This window comes from Toxorhynchites rutilus, chromosome 1 (assembly GCF_029784135.1).
Source record: "Toxorhynchites rutilus septentrionalis strain SRP chromosome 1, ASM2978413v1, whole genome shotgun sequence".
Lineage (NCBI taxonomy): Eukaryota > Metazoa > Arthropoda > Insecta > Diptera > Culicidae > Toxorhynchites > Toxorhynchites rutilus.
In genome coordinates this window covers 14,912,038-14,939,894 of record NC_073744.1, presented here as the reverse complement: position 1 = coordinate 14,939,894, position 27,857 = coordinate 14,912,038, and the positions used below count along the sequence as shown (strand labels likewise).

The window sequence follows — 27,857 nt, the reverse complement described above, 5'->3', positions numbered from 1 at the left end:
GATTAATCGAATACTTCCTACAGAAATCGATTATAAATCGAACGAATACTGCGCAACCAATAATCGAGGCGAACGAATAATTTACGTCGATTAATCGATACAAACCCAGAGAAAAAAAAACGTTATCTTTGACGCTCCCCTAAACTGGTAAATGAAGCCCAATGCCGTCAACGCGAATTGAGCTTTGTTTACAAGTTTAGGTAAGAGTAAGAGATAATACAGTAGAACCTCGATTTTCCGCGAGCGGATGATCCGCGACTACGAGTTCCTTAGTAAATCTATAAACCTTCCCGAAATTTGTCAGTGAGTGGTAGACTCATGCTCTTTTGTTTTGGTCATGGCTTTCACATTATCTGATCACTGATGTACACGACCATACAGATGGATAGTTCAATATTTTCTGTATTGATAAAACATGGTTTTCATGCTAAAAATATCTTTTTTCAATGCTTGCACCTCACGTTTAGCCCTTTATTGCGTTATCCGCGATTTTTCCGCGGATAATCGACTATTCCGCGGATAATCGGGGTTCTACTGTAATTGATTTTCAGGCAGAATGAACACTTTTTTGATTCCAGAATGCTTTCTCGCAAATGAGAAAATCAGTCTAACAAATTATTTCTCTCAGTGTGACGATTAATCGATTAATCGATTATTTGAGGCGAATAATCGTATCGAATAACAAACTGATGAAAAGTATTCGATTAGCTGATGAACGATTAATTTCAAAAATCGGGGATCACTACTCGGCACCATTTGACAGATCCTGGTCGTATTCAGCTGAGTGTACACATTACTCACATTTTATATTTCACACGTGCGCAGAATGAGTGAGAGAATGCGACCTTTGAGTGACTGAGAGGTGTTTGGGCGGTTGAAAAAGAGTGCAAATTGTAAGCACGTGGTTGGTTTCAAGTTCAGATTTCAAGATCTCAGGCTTCAAACATCGCGGAGAGTGAATCACTCAGAATAGTGATGTCTGTTTTTTTTCAATTGTCAAGTTTTTTTCAGCTGATTCGTATTCGATACGTTTAATCGTCTCTGTTGTGTTTCTTCGTGGGAGTGAAACGCATAACTCACAAACAACAAATTAGAAGAAGTCTATGAAACATTGATAACGAATAAAACTATGTGTAACTCGTGATTCCCATTGCGGCGAAGACATTGTCTTGCCGCCGACCCATCCGTCGTAGCATCTGTCAAACCTAAGTACTGTGAGTTGACCTTAGGAGGTGACGATCCGTTGTGGTGTAATCGTTCGGGGACTACCCAACAACCTCGCAAAAATCGAATAATCCCTTAAGGAGGGACCCTGAAATGTTTTTTCAGTATGTTCAAATGAATTATCCAAAGCGTTTCATAGCCGTTATCTCATTTCGATTTACGAAATACATGAAATACATATGTGAATACATCAAACTTTGATGAATTATTGAACAGGAACTGTTTGTACTACAGCTAAGTATTATGTAGTAGTAGTAGTAGTAGTAGTAGTAGTAGTAGTAGTGAAAATATGTCTCCTACTAAACGGTTCACAGCTCTCAAAAATATTCGCAATATTTGTTGGTAATATACCAATACACTCGGTCCAACTTTTATAAGACCACCCTGATAATATTTCGTTGCAACACAAACAGTTAGTAATTTAAACGTTGAAACCATCAGGACCATTCAAATTGAACTTTTTTTGTCACTGAGAATAACCTAGCAAAGTTAAAAGTGACAACTGAGGGCCCGTGCGAACAATAAAATTGCTATCTATTGAATTTTGACTCCGGTGACGCTAGTACGTAAGTACCCGCAAAAGCTAATCATGGATATGGACGAGATTTTTCCGTAATCATTTTGCAGGTGACAATTAGCTTCACCTCAGCTGAATTTATGCGTTTAATGCGAAATTTTTCAGAAACATTTTCATACCAACTGTATTTTCCTGAACTTATTTTTTGAACGCCCTAACTTGGACCGCCCTAATTAAACTTTCATAAAAACACCCAAGATTATGTGTATATATCGAGTTTTTCAATAAGAGTGCTACAAAAGTTTTCGATTTCTTTTGCATGGCCACCACGGGTACGATTGCAGAAGTCCAGATGCTGTACCCAATTTTCGACAGTTTTCAAGCATAAATCGGCCGATACTGCTGAAAATTTCACGTTCGATATTCGTACGAAGTTCATTAATCGTCGCTGGCTTGTTGGCATAGACCATAGACTTGACGTAGCCCCACAGGAAATACTCTTATGGCGTCAAATCACACGATCGAGACTGGGCCATTTCGCTCACCAAACATGGTTTTCAATAAGTCGATTATTAAATTCGCTGTGTGGCTTGAGGTGCCTTCTTGTTGAAACCACATATTGTCCAAGTCCATATCATACAATTCGGGCGAAAAATATTCGGTTGTCGTTGAGCGGTAGCGCTTCCCATTCACAGTAACGTGCCGGTCTTGATCATCACGAAAGAGGTACGGCCCAATGACGCCGCCGGACCATAAACCACACCAAACCGTATTTTTTTCGGAATGCAATGGTGACTCATGGAGTACGTGTGGATTGCTGCCTGACCAATAAAACACATTTTGCTTATTGACGAAGCCATTCCGCCAGAAATGAACCTCATCGCTGAAGATGATTTTTCGATGAAAATCCGGATCATATTCAGGTTGTTGCTCAGCCCAATTCACGAACATGCGACGCTTCTGGTGGTGAAGCGGCTTCAGTTCTTGCGTCAATTTGATCTTGTAAGGATGTAGGCCAAGATCTTTTCGCAAAATAGGCCACAACGACGTCATAGAGATGCCCAACTCTTGATAACGACATGTGAGAGACTGATTTGGGTCTTCCTCAATTGATGCGCTAGCGGCAGCAATATTTTCGACACTACGGGCACTTTTTTGTCTCACTGGCACGGGAACATTTTTTACTGTGCCTGTGTATTCATTTTCTTCCACTAGATGTTCAATTGTTGATCTGGTAGGAAGATTATGTCGACCGTAAATTGGACTTATCGCCAGTTGAGGCCATTGACTCCGAATTTCGGTAGTAAATTTTAATAATCTCGACTCGTTGTTGGATCATATATCTTTCCATCATGAAATGGCAAACCTTACTGGAGAGAAATGTCATTTGTTATCCCTATCGGTCTACTTTTGTAGCGTCCCTATTGAAATACCCGTTATAAAGGCGGAATTCCATTCGTTCAACTTCATACATACTACAAGTCAACTACAACAATGGATATGGTACTTTTATTGACGTAGGACTACGTCTAACCGGAAGATATAGGGGGTGAAATGGAAATCTAGGCACTGAACAAGTAGGAAAAAATGCAAGATTTGGAACGCTTATAACTCGAGCATTTCTCAATAGATCGCAAAGATTTTTGCATTAATTGATAGAAAATATATCTACGCATCTATCATAACGAATAACATTTCATTTTTCTTGAGATAAATAATTGAATAATTGTGAAATATCAAGCATTGTCAAAATGCACTATGTGCCCATTTTTGATTGGTCCATTTTGTGCTCCTCAAATCGTACCGACCAAAACGGGCAACCAGAGCAGCAGCGAAATAGAATGAAGCACGATTGGAAAGGAAAAAGAAAAAAAACGAAACATTGGTCGCAGTCTCACACATGCGTAATTCTCGAGCCAGCCAGTCAGCTTAAAAATCCCCGCTCCGCTGCCGTAACGATCATTCTCATTCAAACCGTACATCACATCGGTTCGCATCACAACACATCAACAAACCAACCCAAGCAGCCATGTCTGAACATGGTAAAGGAGGAAAAGTGAAGGGAAAGGCAAAATCCCGCTCGAACCGTGTTGATCTGGAGTTCCCCGCAAGGGTAGCTAGGCCGAGCGCGTTAGTACCAGTGCACCAGTCCACCTAGCCGGCGTTATATAGTTTCGGCCGCCGAAGTGATCGAGTTAGCTGGCAAAGCTGCTCGCGACGATAAGAAAACCCGCATTAGGAACAGAACACATTCGGTTCGGTGGACATCAAGACAACAGGCAGTTGCAGCGAGTGGCGAGTGGCAAACGCAATCGCAAAACGGCATCAGGTAGCAGAAGAAAAAAGTTTGTTCTTTATACAAACTGCTTTGGTGGCAAATCCAGAACAAGGCGACATCAAGGGCGTTCGAAATGGTTTTTTTTCAAAACCACGAGTACTAAGTTTTCTAAATTGGAACCATTCCATAAAACAAGGCGCTTTTCAGGGCCATTAAACCTTCCAAAAAAGAGTTTAGGAAATAAAGTTCAATGCTTTCTAAAACATTATCCAAAATAATAATAAAACACAAATTGATTTTTTCATAATTTGTTTGCCAGGATCTGATGAGTATGTGAATTTGGCAGTTGTTTGGAGCTTATTGATAGTTGGGGACTTTCCTGATTATTGAAAGTACAGTAATTTACTATTAGTTCGACAGTTAGCTAATTGGACGGACATGTAATGCGACTTATTTAGTTGGACATTTTTGTAAACATAGAGATCCAAATTATGACCCCACATTGAAAGTCGACACTGTACCACTGTCATCGCAAATGTCCAATTACAGGTTAAAATCGCCTCCAATGCGACACTGAGTGGCGCTTCGGCACGTCGCATTGAATGTAATTTACTGTACAACATGTCACAAAGCTGGATGGGAAGAAATTTTCCAACTGTGAAAGCTGTGGCGAGTGGCAAATGCAATCGCTAAACAGAAAGGTTTAGCCAAACAAGATGGGGATATCGAGTGATAACAAAACAATAAACTCTTTAGATTGAAGATAGATTTGTGATCCTGAAAAGGACCCTTTTTAGCTTGCATCTGAATCCAACGAGCGAACAAATCGTAATGAATGTATTTTTTTGCCATCGCTCCCTTTTAACGCTCATTCGTTCGTCTCGTTGGACTCGCCCCTCTGGCTGAGTCTGCCGATTTGTCTCTATCCTGTGAGTGTGTACCGCTAGAGTATAAAACACGCGGACCCCAAAAAAATATCTTATTTTCTTTCAAACCGTAAACCCGTGTGGTTGTAAGGCATCGGCATCGTGGACGTAACAAAGGAGGACAAATTAAGGGAAAGGCAAAGTCCCACTCGAACCGTGCAGGTGTGCAGTTCTTCGTAGGTGTATCCGCCAATTGCTTAGCAAGGGTAGCTAGGCCAAGCGCGTTAGTATCAGTGCACCAGCCGGCGTTATATAGTTTCGGCCGTCGAAGTGATCGAGTTGGCTGGTAAAGCTGCTCGCGACGATAAGAAAAACCGCATTCAGAACAGAACACATTCGGTTCGGTGGACATCAAGACAACAGGCAGTTGCAGCGAGTGGCGAGTGGCAAACGCAATCGCAAAACGGCATCAAGTAGCAGAAAAAAAAGTTTGTTCTTTATACAAACTGCTTTGGTGGCAAATCCAGAACAAGGCGGCATCGAGGGCGTTCGAAATGGGTTTTTTCAAAACCACGAGTACTAAGATTTCTAAATTGGAACCATTCCATAAAACAAGGCGCTTTTCAGGGCCATTAAACCTTCCAAAAAAGAGTTTAGGAAATAAAGTTCAATGCTTTCTAAAACATTATCCAAAATAATAATAAAACACAAATTGATTTTTTCATAATTTGTTCGCCAGGATATGATGGGTATGTGAATTTGGCAGTTGTTCTGAGCTTATTGATTTTCACCAATTCTTAAATTGCTTCTAGATTGAAAGTACAGTAAATTACACTTATCTCGACATTTAGCTAATTGGACGGACCTGTAATGCGACATATTTAGTTGGACATTTTTGTAAACATAGAGTTCGGGGTCCAAATTATGACCCCACATTGAAAGTCGACACTGTACCACTGTCATCACAAATGTTCAATTACAGGTTAAAATTACCTCCAATCCGACACTGAGTGGTGGTAATGCGACGTGCCATTGAATGTAATTTACTGTACAATATGTCACAAGCTGGATGGGAAGAAATTTTCCAACTGTGAAAGCTGTGGCGAGTGGCAAACGCAATAGCTAAACAGGAAGGTTTAACCGAACAAGATAGGAATATCGAGTGATAACAAAAACACAACACCAAAGGTTCTTTTCAGAACCATCAACATGTTCATAAAGAGTAAACAGTAAACTAATCCATTTTTCAGGTAGATAGGTAGGTATTCACGTAGGAGAAGAAAATAAAACAATAAATTTAAAATATATATTTAACAAAAGCTGTCCCCTTTGTATAGTTCTACGTCACTCCGGTTATGTCCCCGACATCACCCACCCGTCTTTTTTATTTTTCTACTCAGTCAATGAAACAGTAGAATGCAATCACGCGCTGCTCCAACATCTGTTCTTATGTTATTGTCGTCAATAATTTTGTTGTTCCATTATTGCCGTGCCTGTTGTGCTACACACGCCGTACCACTCCGCTAGCTGTCGGATAAGGCCAACATTACTCGACCAATTTGGTCGAAAAATGATGCATTCCAATAAGCAACAACCAGTGACTTGTAGTATGTATCAAGTCGAAAAGATGAAATTCCGTCTCAATCACGCAATCAATATGCCGCATACGGTACAAATCAGGAGCGCCCTGGGACTCAAGGGAGTTCCGGAAGGACTATTCAATCTAGTTTCAACGCAGAACGAGGCCTTTGCGTGTAGAGTCTAACAACGGAGTCTTGCAAGGCTGTTTAGTTTCACCACTACTATTACTCATCGTCATCGACGAGATCGGCCTATTCTACTACTATCCTATCCTACTATTCTACCACGGTACTATCGGCCGTGAACCGAACCATGGGCTCCTTTGGAAGCCCCTCAACGACTTCGCTTTTGCTGATAACATTGCACTGTTATCGACGCGGCGCTCTGATATGCTGTAAGCTGGACGACCTGTCCGCATGCTCTTCCGCGGCTGGCTTGAAAATTATTGTCAGCAAGACGAGAGCTTTAGATGTCAACACGGTCACACCTTCCAGGTTTACAGTAGCTGAGCAAGCAGTGTGGAGGCCCGAGAGTTTCCAATATCCTGGTAGCCAGATTGCGTCAGATGGCGTGCGAATCAAGAAGGTAAGGGTTGCCTTTGCGAGTCTAAGGAAGACATGGAGGTCAAATCAGATCAGTCACCACCAGGGATGCCAACCAAATATTTTAAAAAGCTGGAAAAAATTGAAAAAAAACTGGAAGAAGCTGTAAAAAATTAAAAAAAACTGGAAAAAAGCTGGAAGAATGTATTTGTTCAGTTTTCTCTATTTTTATATCAACAACACAAATTAGGCTATACAGTGACAGTTTCAGTATGTAGCATTGGTATTTACGTATTACCGCCACTGGAGTGTTATTTTTATTATGAATGAATTGTCTCGTAATGAAATTAATTGTGAGGCCAATGTAATGGTAGCGAAATTATCATCTAACAATTGGTGGAAACAGGTTTGCTTGCGAGAGTCCGCCGCTTCTGACAGCGGATCAGCAGCCAACTAGCATTGCGTCACCTCGGCGGATTGGGACCACCTTGGTTCCTTATCCTCGTTAGATGAGGACTTCGCCCCCTCCCTATTACATTACCCTCAGAATATATTTTATAGCAAAAAAGCAAACTCATTAAAAAATTGCGCGTCGTTGGCGTTAATAAAGGGTGTGTCACATCAAATTGCATCACGGAAAAAACGCTGTAGAAATTTAATTTTTAGGAATTATATCTTCAGCTTTCGCTTATAATCAGATAAGAGTGTATAGATCACGTTGGCCATGTTTCACTGTCAATTTTTCGTAAATTTGGAAAAATGTCGTCGAACGAAAAAGAGCGTCGTGAATTAATCCTGTGCACTCATTTCGAGAATCCGGAGTTGTCACATCGGGACATCGGTAAGATGCTGGGAATCGTCCAATCCACGGTCAGCAGAGTACTAAAACGATACTTCGAGAACCTAACCATCGACCGGAAGGTGAAGATCGGCAAAAATGGATGCTCCGTCAGTGAAAAAGATCACAAGCGCGTAGTTAAGCAGTTTAGACGTGATCCGAGAAGTTCGGTCCGGGATGTCGCCAATAAGCTGAATTTGTCAAGTTCATTCGTCCAGCGGACCAAGCAGCGGGAGGGCCTGCGTACATACAAGGTTCAGAAGGCTCCTAACCGCGACGAAAGGCAAAACATGGTGGGGAAGACGCGAGCCCGGAAGCTGTACACCGAAATGCTGACGAAACCGCATTGCCTGGTAATGGACGACGAAACCAACGTCAAAGCGGACTTTCGTCAGCTGCCGGGCCTGTTGTTCTTCTCCGCAGAGGACAAATTCAGCGTTCCGGAGGAGATTCGCAAGCAGAAACTATCCAAGTTTGCCAAAAAGTACATGGTGTGGCAAGCGATCTGCTCTTGCGGAAAGCGGAGCGCCCCCTTCGTGATGACCGGCACGGTAAACGGGCAGGTTTACCTTAAGGAGTGCCTACAGAAGCGCTTACTACCACTATTGAAGCAGCACGAGGGCCCAACCATCTTCTGGCCGGATCTCGCTTCGTGCCACTATTCAAAGGACGTGTTGGAGTGGTACGAAGCCAACGGGGTCACCTTCGTGCCAAAGGAAATGAACCCACCCACCGCGCCGGAGCTTCGCCCAATAGAGAAATATTGGGCGATTATGAAGCAGGCCCTCCGGAAGAACCCAAAAGTTATCAAATCGGAGGCGGACTTCAAGAGAAAATGGATTTCTGTTAAAAAAAAAACTACAACCTGACGTTGTACAGAACCTTATGGACGGGGTAAAGAGGAAGGTGCGAGCATACGGGCTTGGGCTCGAATTATGAATAAAAAGAAAATGCCAAAAGTTGTTTAATAGTTTTTATTTTACTGTCTAAAATTTTCAAAAGGATCGGTCTGCTGGGCGAATTTCTACAGCGTTTTTTCCGTGATGCAATTTGATGTGACACACCCTTTACGTAAGTACCGTAGCATTTTCAATTTTCCTCAATCTGTTTGTAGTTGTTGGTGAGCGAAATTAACAATCGAGACACCCCTCAACTTAATGTATCATTATCATCGCGTAGTAGCAATGATACATCGATTGCTACAAACCAAAACCTATATATACTGGTCGTTTTCTATTGTCATCCAGGATAAACTTTTGTGGGATCGTTCAGAACAATTTACTGTGAAATTAAATGAATTAAATAAAATTATTAAGTAGAAATTAATGTAAGAAATAAAGTTATTAGTGGATTATTAAAAACCGTGCTTCATATCGTGAAAAGAAGTTTCACAATCCAACGGAATTGGCAGGACTGCACCGGCGATCAACCTTCATACTTTGGCGGGACATTCAACATCATCCAATCGGAATCCAATCGGCAACCCAATCGAGCTGTCGAAAAACTGATCCTTCGAACCGGATCCTCGAAGCGATCCAACGGAGGCTATTCCAAGAAAATACACCTGGTGCCATCGCAGTGAACACCCAATATAGGATACAATATCTTTCGATATTGTGGAAAATTCGCCATCTTCAATTTCACTACAATAATCCAAGGATCAATAAAGGAATTGATAATACCATACAAGGCATTGTTCTAACGAACAAATAGGTGAGTGCGGTTCCATTACTTTACAAGAAAAATCCCATTTCTGCTCGCGGTCCTTTTTTGTGGAATCAGGTTACGTTCCCAACGATAACAATAGTCATTGCTTCTGACTGTTATCATTTCATCTGGAGGAGGAATAAATCCAAGGAAAAGGTCAAAACATCAAATCCGTTCATCTCGTCGTTATCCTCCATTCATCGTTATACCAATCGGAGGTCCATCCAGTGGAACTATTCGAAATAGGTTCCTATTTTTCGAAATTGTACGAGGAGCATCTTTATAGAAAAATAAGGCTCGATTCTAGAGCTAATAAACGGTGTGTCACATCAAATTACATCACGGAAAAAACGCTGTAGAAATTCGCCCAGTAGACCGATCCTTTTGAAAATTTTAGACAGTAAAATAAAAACTATTAAACAACTTTTGGCATTTTCTTTTTATTCATACTTCGAGCCCAAGCCCGTATGCTCGCACCTTCCTCTTTACCCCGTCCATAAGGTTCTGTACAACGTCAGGTTGTAGTTTTTTTGAGCAGAAATCCATTTTCTCTTGAAGTCCGCCTCCGATTTGACAATTTTTGGGTTCTTCCGGAGGGCCTGCTTCATAATCGCCCAATATTTCTCTATTGGGCGAAGCTCCGGCGCGGTGGGTGGGTTCATTTCCTTTGGCACGAAGGTGACCCCGTTGGCTTCGTACCACTCCAACACGTCCTTTGAATAGTGGCACGAAGCGAGATCCGGCCAGAAGATGGTCGGGCCCTCGTGCTGCTTCAATAGTGGTAGTAAGCGCTTCTGTAGGCACTCCTTAAGGTAAACCTGCCCGTTTACCGTGCCGGTCATCACGAAGGGGGCGCTCCGCTTTCCGCAAGAGCAGATCGCTTGCCACACCATGTACTTTTTGGCAAACTTGGATAGTTTCTGCTTGCGAATCTCCTCCGGAACGCTGAATTTGTCCTCTGCGGAGAAGAACAACAGGCCCGGCACCTGACGAAAGTCCGCTTTGACGTAGGTTTCGTCGTCCATTACCAGGCAATGCGGCTTTGTCAGCATTTCGGTGTACAGCTTCCGGGCTCGCGTCTTCCCCACCATGTTTTGCCTTTCGTCACGGTTAGGAGCCTTCTGAACCTTGTATGCACGCAGGCCCTCCCGCTGCTTGGTCCGCTGGACGAATGAACTTGACAAATTCAGCTTATTGGCGACATCCCGGACCGAACTTCTCGGATCACGTCTAAACTGCTTAACTACGCGCTAGTGATCTTTTTCACTGACGGAGCATCCATTTTTGCCGTTCTTCACCTTCCGGTCGATGGTTAGGTTCTCGAAGTATCGTTTTAGTACTCTGCTGACCGAGGATTGGACGATTCCCAGCATCTTACCGATGTCCCGATTTGACAACTCCGTATTCTCGAAATGAGTGCACAGGACTAATTCACGACGCTCTTTTTCGTTCGACGACATTTTTCCATATTTACGAAAAATTGACAGTGAAGCCAACGTGATCTATACACTCTTATCTGATTATAAGCGAAAGCTGAAGATATAATTCCTAAAAATTAAATTTCTACAGCGTTTTTTCCGTGATGCAATTTGATGTGACACACCCTTTTAATTTTAAGGTAATTAGCTTTCCAAACACCTTACATCTTTAAGCTTTGTTACTTTGGTCTCATTTTTCGAGGGAACACTACATGCCATCTACATCGAGAGCAAAGTCTAATGCTCTAAGGGCACTACAGACGAAGCTGAAAGGACTTCAATCATCGTTAAACAATATGTACAGCTTCATGGAACAATACACCGAAGACACTAGACACTCCGAAGTTGCAGTTCGACTGGATAGGCTGGACAGTCTCTGCGTCGAAATGACCGAAGCTATTGACGACGTAGAATCTCACGAAGACATGACCGACGAGGAAGAACTATTCGTTAAAGAACGAGTTGATTTCGAAAACCGCTATTTCAAGTTGAAATCGTTTCTCATGGAAAAGACGAAGCAGGACTCAGACGTAAATACGCTCAACCAAACGACTCGCTCTCTCGACAATACTCTCCCTGGACCAAATCCGCATGTTCGTTTACCGCAGATCATTCTCCCAAAATTTAACGGCCAGCTAGACGAATGGCTTTCGTTCCGTGATCTGTATATCTCGTTGATACACGATCAAACAGATCTTCCCGACGTGGAGAAATTCCACTACCTTCCAAGTCAACTTGAAGGTGAAGCTTTGGCGGTTATTGACTCACTTCCTCTTACCAAGGCGAATTATGCCGTAGCACGGGAACTTGATGCACCCGTGACCGAGTGGTTAGCGTCTCACATTATCATGCCGGATGTTCGGGTTCGATTCCCGGTTTGGCCGGGGGATTTTTCGTCAGAGAAATTTCCTCGACTTGCACTGTGGTCACGCGTATTCTAGAGCTTGCCCCTCGGAATACATTCAAGGCGTGTTATTTGGCTTAAGAAATCTCAACTATGTATTTATAAATGACGCTAGTTAATGCATACGATGAGACGGCAAAAGTTCCACAGGGGACGTTAACGCCATTCAAGAAGAAGAAGATGGGAACTCCTTACGAAGCGTTATTCGAGTTCAAAGCTCCAACGAAAACAACAAGTCAAGAAGGAATCTGCAAACGATTTGCATTCGCTTCTCGACTCATTCGACAAAATAGTCAAAACGCTAGATCAAGTAACACCACAAACAATTGATTACAAGGACCTATTGTTGCTCCACATTTTGAGCTCACGGTTGGATAGTACTACTAGACAAAGTTGGGAAGAATTCTCTTCTAATAAAGAAGTAGACACTCTAAAAGATTTGGATTAAAATTCTCGAATCCCTACCTGGCAGATTCAGTGAACCAAAGGCTGATCACGTTATACCGAAGTACCCGAGGAAGGTTATACCAATGAAAGCTTGCAATACTATGGTGCACCCATCGAGCCAACTAAAATGCGTAGTGTGCTCGAATAATCATCTACTGTACCAATGCCTTCAATTTCTGAAAATGAGTATATCGGAGAGGGATAGCATTCTGAAATCCAATGCATTGTGCCGAAATTGTTTTCGGCGTGGACATCACGCGAAGGAATGTAATTCCAGATATATGTGCAAGCAGTGTAAAACAAAACATCACACCCTCGTGTGCTTCAAAGGGAAAGCCGAAGAGAAACCAATTTATTATACCGAAGGAGAATCAGCACCGATGAACCCGAGTGACGTTAACGAAAATCCAGTCAATACAAAGGTTATCAACCTAGCGTCCACAACCAAATTAACTTGCGATGTGGCTACAGGTTCACCAACAGGAGTATTTCTACTCACAGCAATAGTAGTTTTAGAGGACGACAAAGGTCATGAGCTGAAGGCGAGGGCTCTTTTAGACGCAGCGCAGCGGAATGCAATCTAATCAGCAAAAGATTGATGAAAAACCTGATAGTTCGAGAAGAACGCAGCATGGTTGAAGTTGTTGGCATCCAAGGTTTATCAACCAAAGTTCAAGGAAAACTCGTTATTAAGGTGAAATCACGAGTTTCAGATTTCGTTCAAACGATGGATATGTACGTTTTACCCAAAATTTCGGCTCAAATATCCAAGGCACCCATCGCTACCAATAAATGGAATATTCCCAAGGGCATAGAATTGGCTGACCCAATGTTCTTCAAATCAGAACAAATCGATTTAGTACTAGGAGCGGAGTACTTCTTCGAATTTTTCCCTACTGCTCGTCGTGTTTCGTTGGGCGATCATTCGCCTTTATTGATCGGTTCTGTATTCGGGAGGATAATTACCGGAAAATATCCCATAAATAGCCCGATTCATTCTGCTGTATGCAACGTTGCACGTTCCAATCAATTAGAAGATATGCTAGAAATGTTTTGGGAGTGTGAAGAAGTTGGCTTGGATAAAAGCTACTCACCAGATGAAGCCAAATGCGAAGAGATATTCGTGAAAACAACCCAAAGAGATCACGTGGGTCGATATACTGCAACCTTACCAAAATCAGAGCTAGTTGGCAAGCTAGGTGACTCAAATCAAATCGCCGAGAGGAGACTAATACAATTAGAAAGAAGATTAAACCGAGATGCAAGTCTGAAAAGGGAATATAGTGCATTCTATGAAGAATACGCAGCATTGGGTCACATGCAGTTAGTTTCAGTTGATGATGGAGAACGTGTTTACCTTCCCCACCACCCAGTTGTGATAGAGAGCAGCACCACAAAGAAGGTGCGGGTGATGTTTGATGCATCTTCGAAAAAAGCATCGGGTCTATTCCTGAAAGATTGTTTGTTGGCTGGCCCGACAATACAAGATGATCTCCGTTTCATTATTTTGCGCTGTCGAACACATCAGGTTATGCTCGTTGCGGAGATCGAGAAAATGTTCCGGCAAGTGAACGTTTGCCAAGATGATCGACGGCTCCAATCTATATTATGGCGTACTTCTCCAGATCAATCATTAAAAATCTACGAACTGACTACTATCACCTACGGAACCAAGCCTGCGCCGTTTTTAGCAACGAGAGCTCTGGTGCAGCTCGCTCTAGATGAAGCTGAAGTCTATCCATTAGCATCAAAGGCCGTGTTGGAAGATTTTTATTTAGATGATACCATCACGGGAGCAGATGATCCTGATACTGCCAAAAGTTTACGGATACAGTTACAGCAAATGGAAGGTTGGAACCCCTGGTCACCACACCAAAATTCGTATCTTTAATTCCAAAATCTGTGCTGCTTTACGCGTGTGAGAGGTGGAGCGCATCAGCAGAAACCACGTGGAAGCTTCAGGTCTTCGTGATCCGATGCCTGAGGCCTGGTGGTCAGACAACTGGATCTCAAATGACGAGCTCCATCGTCGTTGCCAGCAGATGCCGATTTCAACAGAGATTCAGGAGCGTAAGTGGCGGTGGGTCGATCACTCATTACGGAAAAGTGATACTGAAATTTGCAGACAAGCACTAGATTGGAACCCGCAAGGACATCGCAGTAGAGGCAGACCTAGAGGTTCCTGGCGACGGAGCTCCACAAACGCTCCACAAGATGAGAGGAAACGACCCAAATTCGACATGGACACGGGTCGAGGCGAGAGCTGCGGATCACCCAGGATGGAAGCTTCTAACGAAGGCACTATGCTCCCAGTGTGGAGTGCAGACAGGGACCTTTCGGAAACAGAACCAACATCACCGCTCGGTACACCCTCAATTGTGTGGTAATTTCACATAAAATTTTACATATATTTTAAATATTTTTACCTTTTTTTGTCCGATTTTCGTTAATTTTAAATGACTTCTAATCAACTTCCGTTCGTTTCTCTGCTGTGTGTCTATCATCCTTGCGCGCTCAGTATTGGCTCAACCACTATGCTGTAGTTTACCTCTTCTTCCACGTTGCGTACACGTGTGTTAGACCGCTCATTTAAATTTTCATAGTTGCCTACTTAATAGAGTTTTATTTCTGTTCAATGTGTTGTGTTCAATGTTCCACTCGCGGACTTCGTTCCGGACTTTCGTCCACAAACCTTCTCTCTCCCATCATGTTTGGGGTTACTTGGGTGTCTCTATCGCTTCCAGTCCCTCTCACGGAAGCCACTGCTCCGCGGCGTACGGAATAATCGTTATAATAATTATCATTTGTAATCGTAAAAAAAAACTATAGTACTAAAAAATGAGAATATCTCATAAGATTTATAAATTCTTCTTTATAATATAATTCTTCGCTTCTTGTTGTTTGTTCTAATAATGGATAGATTTTAACTAGTTTTGTTTTGCTTTGAACATTACTCTCTCGAAGTTACGACAAATTTTGCTCCTGCCAGTGGGATATTTGTCGCGCTTTCGTCCAATTTTTCGTTTTCTATGTGAATCGTAAGTATATAGGCTGTTAGGAGGAGGAGAAGTAGTAGATTCACTAGGATGGATGTGTTCGAGTCCAGAGTGTGCGTTGCTTAACGCCAATGTTCAACGTAATATTATCTCAACTACCCAAAAATAATTGTTAAAAATTAGGAATTTTTACGTTTCTTCATAATCGTAAAATAATTGAGGTTATGCTCGGTATGAACAAACTGAGATCGATCGATTTTTTCTTCCTTTTTTTTTGTTGGTTTGCAGTGATTTAATTCTGATTTCAATACTAGCATTTCGATTTAGTTATAATGTCTTGGCCGCAAGGCGCCAAGAGACATCAAGATTGATGATGATGCGATTAAATGGAATAGGTATGGCCCGGTGCGTGTCTCTATCTAACGAATGTGTGTGTGTGTGTGTTTGAGTGCGATTACTAGTGGTTTAGCTCATTCTAGTTTTGTTTGTTTCTATTCGAAATGAATCCTTTAAAATGCTGTGTAGACTAACCGCTCACAATCCGTTCGTTATGAGGGGAACAAAATGAGTGATGTTTTGGTGATCGATTTGGCACTGACTTGCGGCGGATGCAGAGAAGCTAATCGCACATTTTTACTGCTTTGCCTAGTTGGGTTAACTCGCGTGTGTTTTCCCCTTTTAGTTGTTATTGTTTTGCTTTGCATTTTCTGTCCACACAGTTTAGTAGTAATACAAAAACCAGTCTTTATTCTTCGCTCTCCCGGCCAGCAGTCGGGAAAAGTCCCATGCTTGTTGGTCGAGTGATTCGATTCAGCCAAATATGGTGGTAGCAAACTACTTGCTTTACACGTTTTGTATTGACCGGCATTTTTCTGCTTCAATCCGGATGCTCTATCTCGCGCCCTCATATGGCTACTTCTTCGTTTGTTTATTCTTAGTACGATAATCTCTCTCTCTCTCTCGGATCATTTGGGGGAAACGATTCCGCAGTGAGGAAGCAGAATCTAACCAATTCAGACCTATTCAGGTGATAATGTAATATGTGTGTGTGTGTACAAAAATAATTGCCTTAAATCACTGGAATCACATGCGAAATACTTAATATGTACAGAAATGAGAATGAACCTATATTTTATGAACGAATTACGTCTTCCGTCGGATTATATTTCCTTCTTGATTTCGAGTATTACTGCGTTTGCAACGCGGGTAAAATTTTGAGGACATTACGGAAAATTGTGCGCATGATTGTGTTTACTTGTTTTTTTTTTTTAATTTTTCGACTAGAGCTTTGGGAGCGCTTTTTCTTGATACTGATAAACGCCACTGCTGTCACGACGGTTAGCATAGTGGTGCGACTCCAGTTGAAGGAAGACTCCCAGTAATGATTAGCAAAATTCATGCATGCTAATCAATGTTGGTCTGAAGGATGTGACCAAAAATTGCATATTCGAAGGTTCTAATAATATGAGTCGTAAATTCTTAACAACCAATGTCTCTTATACAGTATGGTAAAAAGGCTTATCCACTCCGACTAGCAATTAACAATTTTTTTGTCTTCTGGTAAGAATCAGGTTAATTTGATGAGTGTTCCTCCCTGAATTATCAATTTATGTTTATTTATTACATTGCCATTGAAAATACGACGTTTATATCTTTTCTTGAGATTTTATATGATGAATTATGAAAAAGAGTAAAATAAAATGGATGGGTTATACGAGGGTCACTATTTATATTTCGGGAATTGGCAACACTGATGTCATGTGAGTCCATCTGACGGTTCCATCGTAAAGTTTGACATTTTTGACGATATACGTACTCAGAACATTTTGTCATACGGACGCTATTCGTTTATTTTATATTTAGTTGAAAGTTTGGTCTCGGCAAAAAAATGGAACTGAATCGTGAACATTTTCGTGCGATGATTTTTTACGACTTTCGACGTGGATTATTACAACAAGAGTGCGTTAATCAACTTAATTTGACTTCTGGCGATGAAGCTCCACCAAAAACCACTGTGTATCGCTGGTATCGTGAATTCAATCGTGGTCGTAGTTCGCTGTCCGACGAGTTTCGTGAAGGTCGTCCAAAATCGACTGTAGTGCCAGAAAACATCGATGCTGTGCACGAAATGATTAAGCAAGATCGTCATGTAACCTATTGTGAGATTGAGGCATCCCTAAGCATTAGTTCCACCAGCATATATGCGATTTTACATGAACACTTAGTTGTGCGAAAATTATGTTCACGTTGGATCCCACATAATTTGACAATCGCTCAAAAAAAAAAAAGGCTCGTGTCGATTGGAATAAATGCTTTGAAAATTGGTTTAAGCGCATGCAAAAGTGTATCGATCATCGTGGCGAGTACTTTGAAAAACAATAAAAATATATTCGCAGCTTAACTATTTGTTTTTGTTCCTATTCCCGAAATATAAATAGTGACCCTCGTATCTATGATATAACCGCAAGGTTGACGTGGGACTACCGTTGTCTTAGCAAGCATTTGTAGTGTATTGATAAAATTATCGATTGAATGAAACAATTTTCAAATTCAGTTGAGTTCAACATAATGGATTGGGGAAAAAGAAATGTCGTATATTGTCAATATATGGCAACACTTAAACATATCTTGTGTTGTACTTATCGCATCGGGTCATACTATACGGCTATTTAACACTGGAACTACCGAAACCGTCAATTTGACGGATTTCAAATTTCATGGTCACAAATTTTATATAATTTTTATGTATTGTTCTAAAATTTTATGATGACTTTTCATGAGATGTAAGGATAGTTTTTGATTCGTATTCAATTTCTGTTTATCGGCTTTAACTTCCATAATCAGCACCACCTATACCTATTTCTACCGTGACCCGTCAAATTGACGGATCTGGCAATTTCAAAGTTTATAACAATCTCTGTATCATCCATGGAATGGTGGACATCAATACGTATTTGCATTCAATTAGACGCTTGTATTGTTATAAAAGAGTAAATAAGGCTTCTCCACAGGATGATATTGAATAGGAGTCTAACTGAGAGTAAAAGACAGACTCTTTTCTCTTTGAGTTTGCAAAACCAAGAGATTAAAAAAATGAGAATTTTATTCCATTGTTATAACGTGTATTTTTGTGTCCAAAAAATGGGGACCTTCTTTTTTTCACGAAACGATGTGCAGAAATCGATTTTCAGAAATCATGAGATTCATTCGTTCCGACAAAAAAGCGAACGGAATGCTCGAACACAAACTGATATATTTGGATTAGTTTCTGAAACGTGGAAATCATTCATTGAGAACAGTCAAGCTTGTTACAAACCTGATCATAATAAAACAATAGACGAGCAACTGCTTCCTACAAAAGCAAGATGCAGATTTCTGCAGTATATGCCAAATAAATCGGACAAGTTCGGAATCAAATTTTGGTTAGCTTTAGACGTGAATAGTTAATACCTTATCAATGGCTTCCCCTACTTAGGTAAAGATGAACTTGTGGTATTGAATCTACCAAGCAATTATGTGAGCTGTGGAAGAAATATACAAATATGGAACTCGCAAAAAAAAAAACAAGTCTTGATGGAACTGTGCGATCAAATAGAATAGAATTGCCAGGAACAGCTAAATCGGTGAAAAATAGCATGGGTCTTCACTCTACAAAACTCTACAAATCATATAATAATAATAATATAATTCTGACAATTTATAAAAGTAAACCTCGCAAAAAAGTACTGCTTCTAAGTAGTTGTAGTTGACCAGATGGTACGCTAATAAAGCGTGTAAGCAGGGTCTCGTAGATGGCCATTGCAAGTGTTCTACAATATTTTGGATTTGGCAGCAATCAATTCGTGGATTTTATACAAAGAGACTTGTGATAGGAACATAACCAGGAATCAATTCTTATTTCAATTGGCAGTAGAACTTTCCAATGAATATAAGTGCTGCAGAGAACAAGCTTCCTTCAAAAAACAACCAAACAAAGCAATGGATTGTACTACAGTGTTCGCGACCGACATCGCGAAAGAGGAACAAGAATCGAAAAAAGCAACATTCCTTTCCCATCCTTATCCTTTTCCCATCCAAATCACTCCCTCCCATTCTGAATGCAGTGTGTGGTGCATTACACAAACACAAACAGCAGCAAAAACCCGAAGTATAGCATAAAATGCAACGAACACCAACGAACAAATATGTGCATACAGCTAATCCGTACCAACATCATTTTCATTCCATTTCCAACGTTCAAAAGTGTCCCGCCGCGAATAAACCATCCGTGTTTTAGAAAGTATCCAAGTGTTTTTCCATTCTCCAAACAAACCATATCCAAACGGTTGGTCTTCCATAAGACCAAAGTGCCAAAGTGTCCAAATTCCTGAGCTATCATCCAGGCCTCCTTCAGCAGAAGGATCCGCCAATTCCTCAATGGTGTGATCCACCGTACAGAAAACTTAACTATAAGACCTCAAGAACGAAAATCTTACCAAATACAATTGTGCAACAAAAACCGACCGATGCATACTTGCAATACATGCTACAAATACGTTTGTGGCAAGGGTTCATCCAGAATAACATGTTCTTGTAGACATATAAATGTAAATATAAATCGTTTTTGTTTATTTTTTTTATATGTTTATATATAAAGTGTTATATTAAATGTTGTTTTCGTCAAATCACATTCTTTTACTAACATAAACTAAGTCAAAAGATACAACAATAGCGCTTATCAGAAATCCGTCAATTTGACGGGTGCGGTAGAAATAGGTATACATCAAACGTCGGTAGTTCTATTGTTAAAGACGACAATCTGTGCTACAAGTGTCGTTTAGACAGTGTTGTGATTGTCCTTTTCAGTCTCAAGTTATAGCGCGTCAAAGATGGAGTCGGGGGGTCTTCGTAGCCACTTGGCTACGCGTTCGCTTATCAAGCGATCGATCGTGAGTTCAAACTCAGGGCCCTCAATTGACAATCTTTGTGTTGTTGTAGAATAACTACGTCCACGCAACCATCATCAGCGAAGGAAATCGATCCACGGTCGAAATAAGATCGATTCATCCATACAACTGCTCTGCTCTGCAAGAAACATCGGGCTGCTGTTCTATAAATAACTCAACAATGATCAATATCAACTGTCTCCGCTGTCCGGTCTGCTGAACAATGGATGAACAGAAAGAATACCCTTACGCCTAAATGGCTACTACTGTGTAATTTACCATAATGTAATGGAACAGAAAAAAATGGGTGGATTATATCTATGATATAACCGCAAGGTTGACGTGGGACTACCTTAGCTTAGCAATCATTCGTTTGATTGATTGAATTTTTAATTGAATGAAACAATTTCCGAATTCAATTGACTTCAATACATTTGCTTTGTGAGTAAAAAGATTGTATAATGCCATGTAAGGTCAATTCATGCATTGTGATATATTATGTTCTTCGTTACAAGTAAATTTAATGACAGTCTTTTTACGTTCGGTATGATGCCTAAGACAAAATATGTGAACGGAAGAATTATGAAACGATTATTTTATTTTACGTTTTCTTCTGAAGTTTGCATCTCTCAAGTGTATGTACTTCTCGAACAGTGAATTTGCTCGACTTGATAAACTTCAGGTACTCAGTTTCGATTTTGACATGTACATCGAACGCATATTGTTTAATCAATAGGCGTTATCGCAGCAAATGGTTATCAACATTTTGCCTAATCATCAAATGATATGCGAAGAAATTCAGTGAGCAGAAGATTTGAAGGCATATGCGATCTTGCAATTTTGAATAACCGAGCCAAAGCGTTGTGTTCGTACTCGCTTTTAGGAAAACACTCTTTGGAGTGCTAAAAAGTACCCCCGACTTGCATGAATCAACAACTTCAACTTCTTTTTATATACTATAGAGGATTTAAACTTGAAAGTTCATTCGCCTCTAGTGTCTGCACGATTTTCCCAGGTTCCTAAGTTTAGGAGACCGTGTTAAGGAAACATTTTCTAGTTTGCACAAAGGCAAGCGAGCACAAAAGTACTCACAATTTGCATTCGTTTGCAAAGCCGATTTCCCCAGACATCTTGGTTCTGAAGTCTGTGTTGGGGAAACATATTTCAGTTGGAACAAAATTGTCCCCGACCTGCATGTATTTGCAATGCCATTTTCTTTACGCTCCATACATTTGAAGTCTGTGTTAGGGAAACACACTCAGCGGGAACAAAATTACCCCCAACTTTCATGTGTTTGCAATGCCGATATCTCCAATGCTGCTTGGTTTTGATGGCTGTGTTGGGGAAACCGTAAATCGGGCCAAATAAAACTTGGCAGTTAGGGCGTTTAGATAACGCTTAACATTTTACAATTATTCAATTGTTTATCTAATGAGAAATAACATTTTATTAATTGCGATAGAAGCGAAGAAATATTGCCTATCAATTGATGCAAACATCTTTCCGATCCAGTATGAAATGTTCGAGTTATAAGCATTCGGAATCTTTCTTTTTTTCCTGCATGATCTGTGTTTAAGTTTTCATTTTACCCCCCATATACTCCGGTTAGACGTAGTCCCACGTCAAAAACTAAACGCCTAAATGGCTACTACTAACGACTGTGTAATTTACAATTTATAGAAACATAAACATATGTACATGTACACGATTAAAACCCGGCTCTGTTACAGCTAAAATGCTAATGAGCCTAATAAATAAATAAATGAGATAAAAAAAAAGATGGAGTCCACCAAGCAAGAAATTCGCCATATTTTACGTTTTCACTACCTGCGAGGTAAAGCTGCAACGAAGGCGGCCGAAAAAAATCGTGTACTTTATGGACCCGATACTGTAACGATTCACACAGCACAGCGTTGGTTTGATCGATTTCGTTCTGGTGTAGTGGCTGTCGAAGACACACCCCGTACTGATAGGCCAATCGTCGTGGAAACCGATAAAATCGTTGAAATCATCCAAGTAGACCGGCTTGTGAGCACTCGCTCTATTGGCCAGGAACTGGGTATAGACCATAAAACCGTTTGGAACCATTTGCAGAAGATTGGATTCCAAAAAAAGCTGGATGGATGGGTGCCACACGAGTTGACGCAAAAAAATCTTTTAGACCGAATCAACGCCTGCGATGCACTGATGAAACGGAACGAACCCGACCCATTTTTGAAGAAGATGGTAACTGGTGATGAAAAGTGGATCACGTACGACAACCTAAAGCGAAAAAAATCGTGGTCGAAGCGCGATGAGCCGGCCCAAACCATCGCCAAGTCCGGATTGACGGCCAAGAAGGTTTTGCTGTGTGTTTGGTGGAATTGGAAGGGAATCATCCACTATGAGTTGCTCAACTATGGCGATTGACCAGAAGCGGCCAGAAATGATCAATAGGAATGGTGTTGTTTTCCACCAGGACACCGCTCGGCCTCACACATCTTTAATGATCCGCCAGAAGCTACGGGAGCTCGGATGGAATGTCCTATGCATCCACCGTATAGTCCGGACCTGGCTCCAAGTGATCATCATCTCTTCCGGTCCATGCAAAACGCTCTTGGTAATACTAAGTTGGCCTCAAAAGAGACTGGCTGTCTGAGTTAAGGAGGGGTAGTTTTATAAGGGGGGCTGCAAATAAGGACTGGGGGATATATGATGAAGTTGCCTTCTAAATGGCAACAAGATTGCAAACAAAACGGCGCATATTTGACTTAAATTGCATAATTTTAAGTATGTTAAATAAAGCGTCAAATTTCGATCACAAATACGACATTTCTTTTTCCCCAAACCTATATTTGCTCTCTAAAGTAAAAAGTTTGAACAGTTGCCATGTAAGATCAATTCATGCATTGTAATATATTATATACTTCGTTACAGGTAAATTTGATATGATGCCTAGGACTACCAAAATACACGAACGAAAGAATTGTCAAACGATCATTGTATTTTATGTTTCCCTCTGAAATTATTGCATCTCTCATGTTTACACAGCTCTCGAACCGCGATAGTTTATTCATCTTTAGTATCTAGAATGACAATTTTCCTTGACTTCTCGGTTTAGAAGTACGTTTTAGGGAAACATATGTCGGTCTTCAGAAAGGCAAGCGAGTACAAAAGTAATCGTAAAAGCTTGCATATATTTGCCAACTTGCATCTATATTTGCAAGGCGGATTCCCACAGGAACATCGATTTTGAAGTCTGTGTTGGGGAAACCGTAAATCAAGCCAATCAAACCTTTGCATTTAGGGTGTTAAGATAACGCTTGACATTTTATAGTTATTCAATTGTTTATCTAATGAAAAATAACATTTTATTAATTGTGATAGACGCGTAGAAATATTTCCTATCAATTGATTCAAACATCTTTCCGATCTATTAAGAAATTTTCGAGTTATAAGCATTCGAAATCTTTCCTTTTTTTCCTGCATGTTCTGTGTTTAGGTTTTCATTTTACCCCACATATATTCCGGTTAGACGTAGTCCAACTTCAAAAAAAACAAAATTTATGGAGCACACGAAACAGCTACTCACAGTACGTATCAACTTTAGCGAATGAAAATATAAGCCAAAATAAACAATTGGAGCGCTCCTCGCTCAACTTTGACACCTGTCAATACCCCCCAATCAGCGAATGATATTCGTTAGTTTAGGGTGCAGCCGTCTCCCAATTAGCGAACATGCACTGTAATAATAAACTGAACAACAATTAACCGTGTTTTAATTTCTTAGTAGGTTTTTTTCGGAATAAATCTAATTTTTCACTGGAAGTGGATAAACTTTTTTTGCATACTGTATATCTGCTTCAGACAAACATTGGTCTGCAAACACGAATTATACTCCCTTCTATTAGTATCGAGATAACCTCCAACTTCGATCGAGCGACGAACTCTTGTAAATATCGCACTTCCGCAAAAAATATATATATCCAAAAGCAAATTATATTAAAGTTTTGCTACAGTAAAAACCAAAAATTGGTGCCGTAATTATTGTTCGCGGTTTTCGCTTACTTTTAACTTCGTAATAAATATCTCTTCTACCCTATAGCATCCTCAGAGTCCGAGAAGAATCGGTTACCGTAGTTAAAACAGAAGTAAACTAAAAGACATGACTAAGATGCGCTTCCTCGGTTAACTCGGAGGCGTTACCAACGTGAAAAACAAACCACAAGGAACCTGCTTACGACGACTGATTGTGATCCAGATTCAGATGATTGCTGGTAGCCATCACCACCGACAGCTCGTCATTCTCTTCCCCGTTCATCTTCACAATGACCGTTCCCCCGTTCTGGATCGTAGTCGTTGCTCCCGTCTGTCCGCCGCCCCCACCACCCCCGCCACTTATCCCGTTTCCCGTGGGCGCATCGTTGGCGCCTCCACCACCACCACTATTCAGATGCGTATTAATACTACCGTTGCTACAAATTTTACTGTACAAATCGGGCGTGGCCGTCATGATCGCAGCGTCATCAAACTCCGTCCGCAGTTCGGTGCACTTCAGCAGGCCCAAGTCCTTCGGCATGTACGACAGTATCCGGTAGATCTGCCGGATGTCCTCGTACGAGCTCCAGATGCCGGGCCGCTTGTTGTGGTACAGCTTGGCGTACGTGTACACGTTGGCCGTCTGGTCGTACTCGAGCTGCATCGCGAGCGAACTGATGCAGCAGAATTGGCACGCCTGGAAGCCACCGTACCTGCGAAGTAGAAAAAAGCAACGATAGTTTTGTTATTTTATTAGTTTTATTAGATAGTTCTGGTCAACTACAAGTGTTTTATAGAACATTTAGAACAAAAAAGAAATCCATTCGTAACAGTCTTCCGTGCTGCACATGAAACACTGCATACGAGATGTACATGTTCACGCTTTTTTTTCGCAGTTGATTTTTTCGTACTTGTGTATGAACATGTGACATGTTTGTATTCGTAGTAACGGGTGTTAAATAAAAAAATGAGAATTTTTTCAATCACATATAAAACAATTTTTTTTTTCATCGATTTCAGTATTTTTTATTAATAACATAATGTATTTTCTTCAAAAAAATGTCAGTGAATGTTTAAATAAGGGCCGTGGTCTGCTTTTCGACGCAACTTTGTCGCGATGCTCTCACAAGAACGTTGTACGGCACTTACGTCTATTTTTCGGATACAATTCCGGATTCTTGTAGTCAGTTGCTCCGTGTCCTTGGCCCTCCAATTGTTTTTATACACTAGGGCACTGAGTGAGCCAAAGAAATTCTCTATTGGACGGCACTGGGGCAAGTTTGTTGGGTTACGATCTTTCGGCACGAACGGTATTTTTTTCTCCTCAAGATACGCCAGCGTCTTCTTGGCGTAATGGGAAGACGCCTTGTCCGGCCAGAAGACGTACTTCCCATCCGCGTGATGCTTGTTCAGGCATTCTTCTCGATAGATTTGTTGGTTGATTGCCAGACCGCTCGGCTTAAACCAAGGCTTTGAAATGCCCCGGTCGGAAATGGCGATGTACAACATAACCTTTTTTTCAAACTTGTGCTTGAACTTGTATTTCACTTCAGGCGGTGTGAATGACTTGTCGCTGGAGTAGTAATTATCATTTCCTGGAATATGCGTTTTGAACAGCGGAAAATAGCTTTCGTCGTCCAGAACGAAAGACGTCCCGCGGTATTTTTTGGTCATCCACCGACACTGTGATTTAACCGTCTCAATCTGCTCCTCCGTATACTCCGGCTTTCTCGTCTTCTTCCTGCAGACGATTCCTTCCATCTTGAGGGTCCGATGGATCAATACGTGTTAGCAGCCATATTTCCGACCGGCGTCACGCAGGCTGGTTGCGTCCTTGTTGTCAAACAGCTTCTTTAACGATGTCTTCCTCTGCTTCGTCATTATCGTCACCGGACGACCACTTCCGACCTTCCGCTCTACGTTCAGGGAACCCAGCGGAAATGCGTTTCGTAGAACCGTACAATGCGTTCGCGGAGCACGTGCTGTTTCGACGCCATCTTTGCTTTGACTAAATTAAAACTAGCAAAACCAAACACGCCTACTTTTTCTAGGGAGTCCAAAGACCAATTTTCTTGGAGAAAGAAAATTTTACGCTCTTTATTTGAGTTACTGAAAGGTATTGAAAAAATTCTCATTTTTTATTTAACACCCGTTAGCAGTATTTGCTAGGCTACTAATTCGTCTGACTCAAGATTTGTAGATCGCTTTACCAGCTCCGAAATCAATTCATACAGAGCTTTTTTATAATCACTAGAATTGATTTCACTTGATCCATATAATTTTGATCATGTCGAATTATCAGTCGGGAGAATATAGCAGTTTTATATCCCAAACGTTTTTAAAATATTTCGAATGGAATGTTTACATGATTGTCTATATTATATTAGTCAAATCATTCAGAACGAGCGTACGATTCACGCTTCTTTATCAATGAGCCGGCTCTAAAAATAAACACGGTTCTTTTATGAACCGCAGTTTTTTTTGAACCGTGGTTCATTCAAGAGCCGCACATATAAAAGCCGTTCATTTGAGAACCGCAGCTCATTTTTAAAGAACCATGGATCGTATGCTCTTTCTGACGTACCGGCTCAAATGAGCGGCTCGTGAGCGCTCGCTGCTTTATATTGATTTATTATAACAATTTCCGTTTTAGGAGTAGCATATTTTGAATGATAGAAGAATATTGAATTGAGTTTGACCGAAGCGTGATAATGTAGGCGTGTAATATCGTAAATATGCTTTCCCTCATAAAGATCTTGTTAGAGGCGAATAAACTGAATGTTTCAAGCCTCTTCAAAACAAAGATCGGATCGGATCTCATAAAGATTAGCTACTGATCACACAGCGCACGTAAAACTTAGCACACTCACCTGTCAACGATAACAATCGGCCCGTTGCGATACTCGGCGCATCGCTCGTGCACCCGCACGGCAAAGTCGTATATCGACCGTGGATTGGCCATGTCCGGCCACATAGGATTCTCGAACATCCGCACACTCACTTCGTAATCATCCTGGATCGATTGCATCACAAAGTTCCGCACGATGTAGTTGTTCTCGGTGGCCTGCGAAACCATCCGGATGCGATAGTAATCGCTCTCGATCGGTTCCGTCTCGTTGGGCCAGAATTGGAGGAACGACTACATTGGGAAGATTGATTTTGGAATAAAAGTATTCAGATATCATAGAAGCAGTTTTACCATATTATCAGCGGAAGAGAGTAGCACCACTGTCTGGGCATTGTGATCCCATACCATCTGCCAGAAATCCTTGAAGGTGTCGAGCAGAGGATGCTGAGTAACGATGAAATCGCGTAACCGACGGAATCCGTGCAACCAAGTCGCGTTGATATAATCGCTCCCTTCAACGCCTGGCTTCGGTGTCAAATGAACTCGACTTCCCTCGAGTGGAACCAGTGAGCTTCGGTTCTTAATCGCATTTACCACTTTCAGCGCCGATGTGAGGTTGATCTCCTTCGGTTGGTAACTGGTGATGAGCTGTGAACGGAATCCATATAAATAAATACCATCCGCTTTTG

General features: G+C 41.2%; 2 protein-coding genes across 2 annotated transcripts in view; one reads left to right on the top strand and one right to left on the bottom strand.

The window, feature by feature from the left end:
• The first annotated feature begins 13,013 nt into the window (after positions 1-13,013).
• LOC129779669 (uncharacterized) lies at positions 13,014-14,273 on the top strand. The gene has a single exon (XM_055787282.1). The coding sequence runs from the start codon at positions 13,014-13,016 to the stop codon at positions 14,271-14,273; it is 1,260 nt and encodes a 419-aa protein (XP_055643257.1).
• Positions 14,274-14,758: 485 nt separating this feature from the next.
• Positions 14,759-27,857, bottom strand: part of LOC129763235 (tyrosine-protein phosphatase 99A) — a 279,440-nt gene continuing 266,341 nt past the window's right edge. Inside the window, exons 15-17 of the mRNA XM_055762109.1 lie at positions 27,520-27,816; positions 27,191-27,459; positions 14,759-25,033 (exon numbers count right to left, since the gene is read on the bottom strand). Of these exons, the coding sequence (XP_055618084.1) occupies positions 24,520-25,033; positions 27,191-27,459; positions 27,520-27,816 (1,080 nt within the window). The 3' untranslated portion in view covers positions 14,759-24,519. The remainder of the gene's footprint in view (positions 25,034-27,190; positions 27,460-27,519; positions 27,817-27,857) is intronic.

Coding starts and splice junctions, on each gene's coding strand:
- LOC129779669 (XM_055787282.1), top strand. CDS start 13,014: ATGGTTGAAGTTGTTGGCATCCAAGGTTTATCAACCAAAGTTCAAGGA.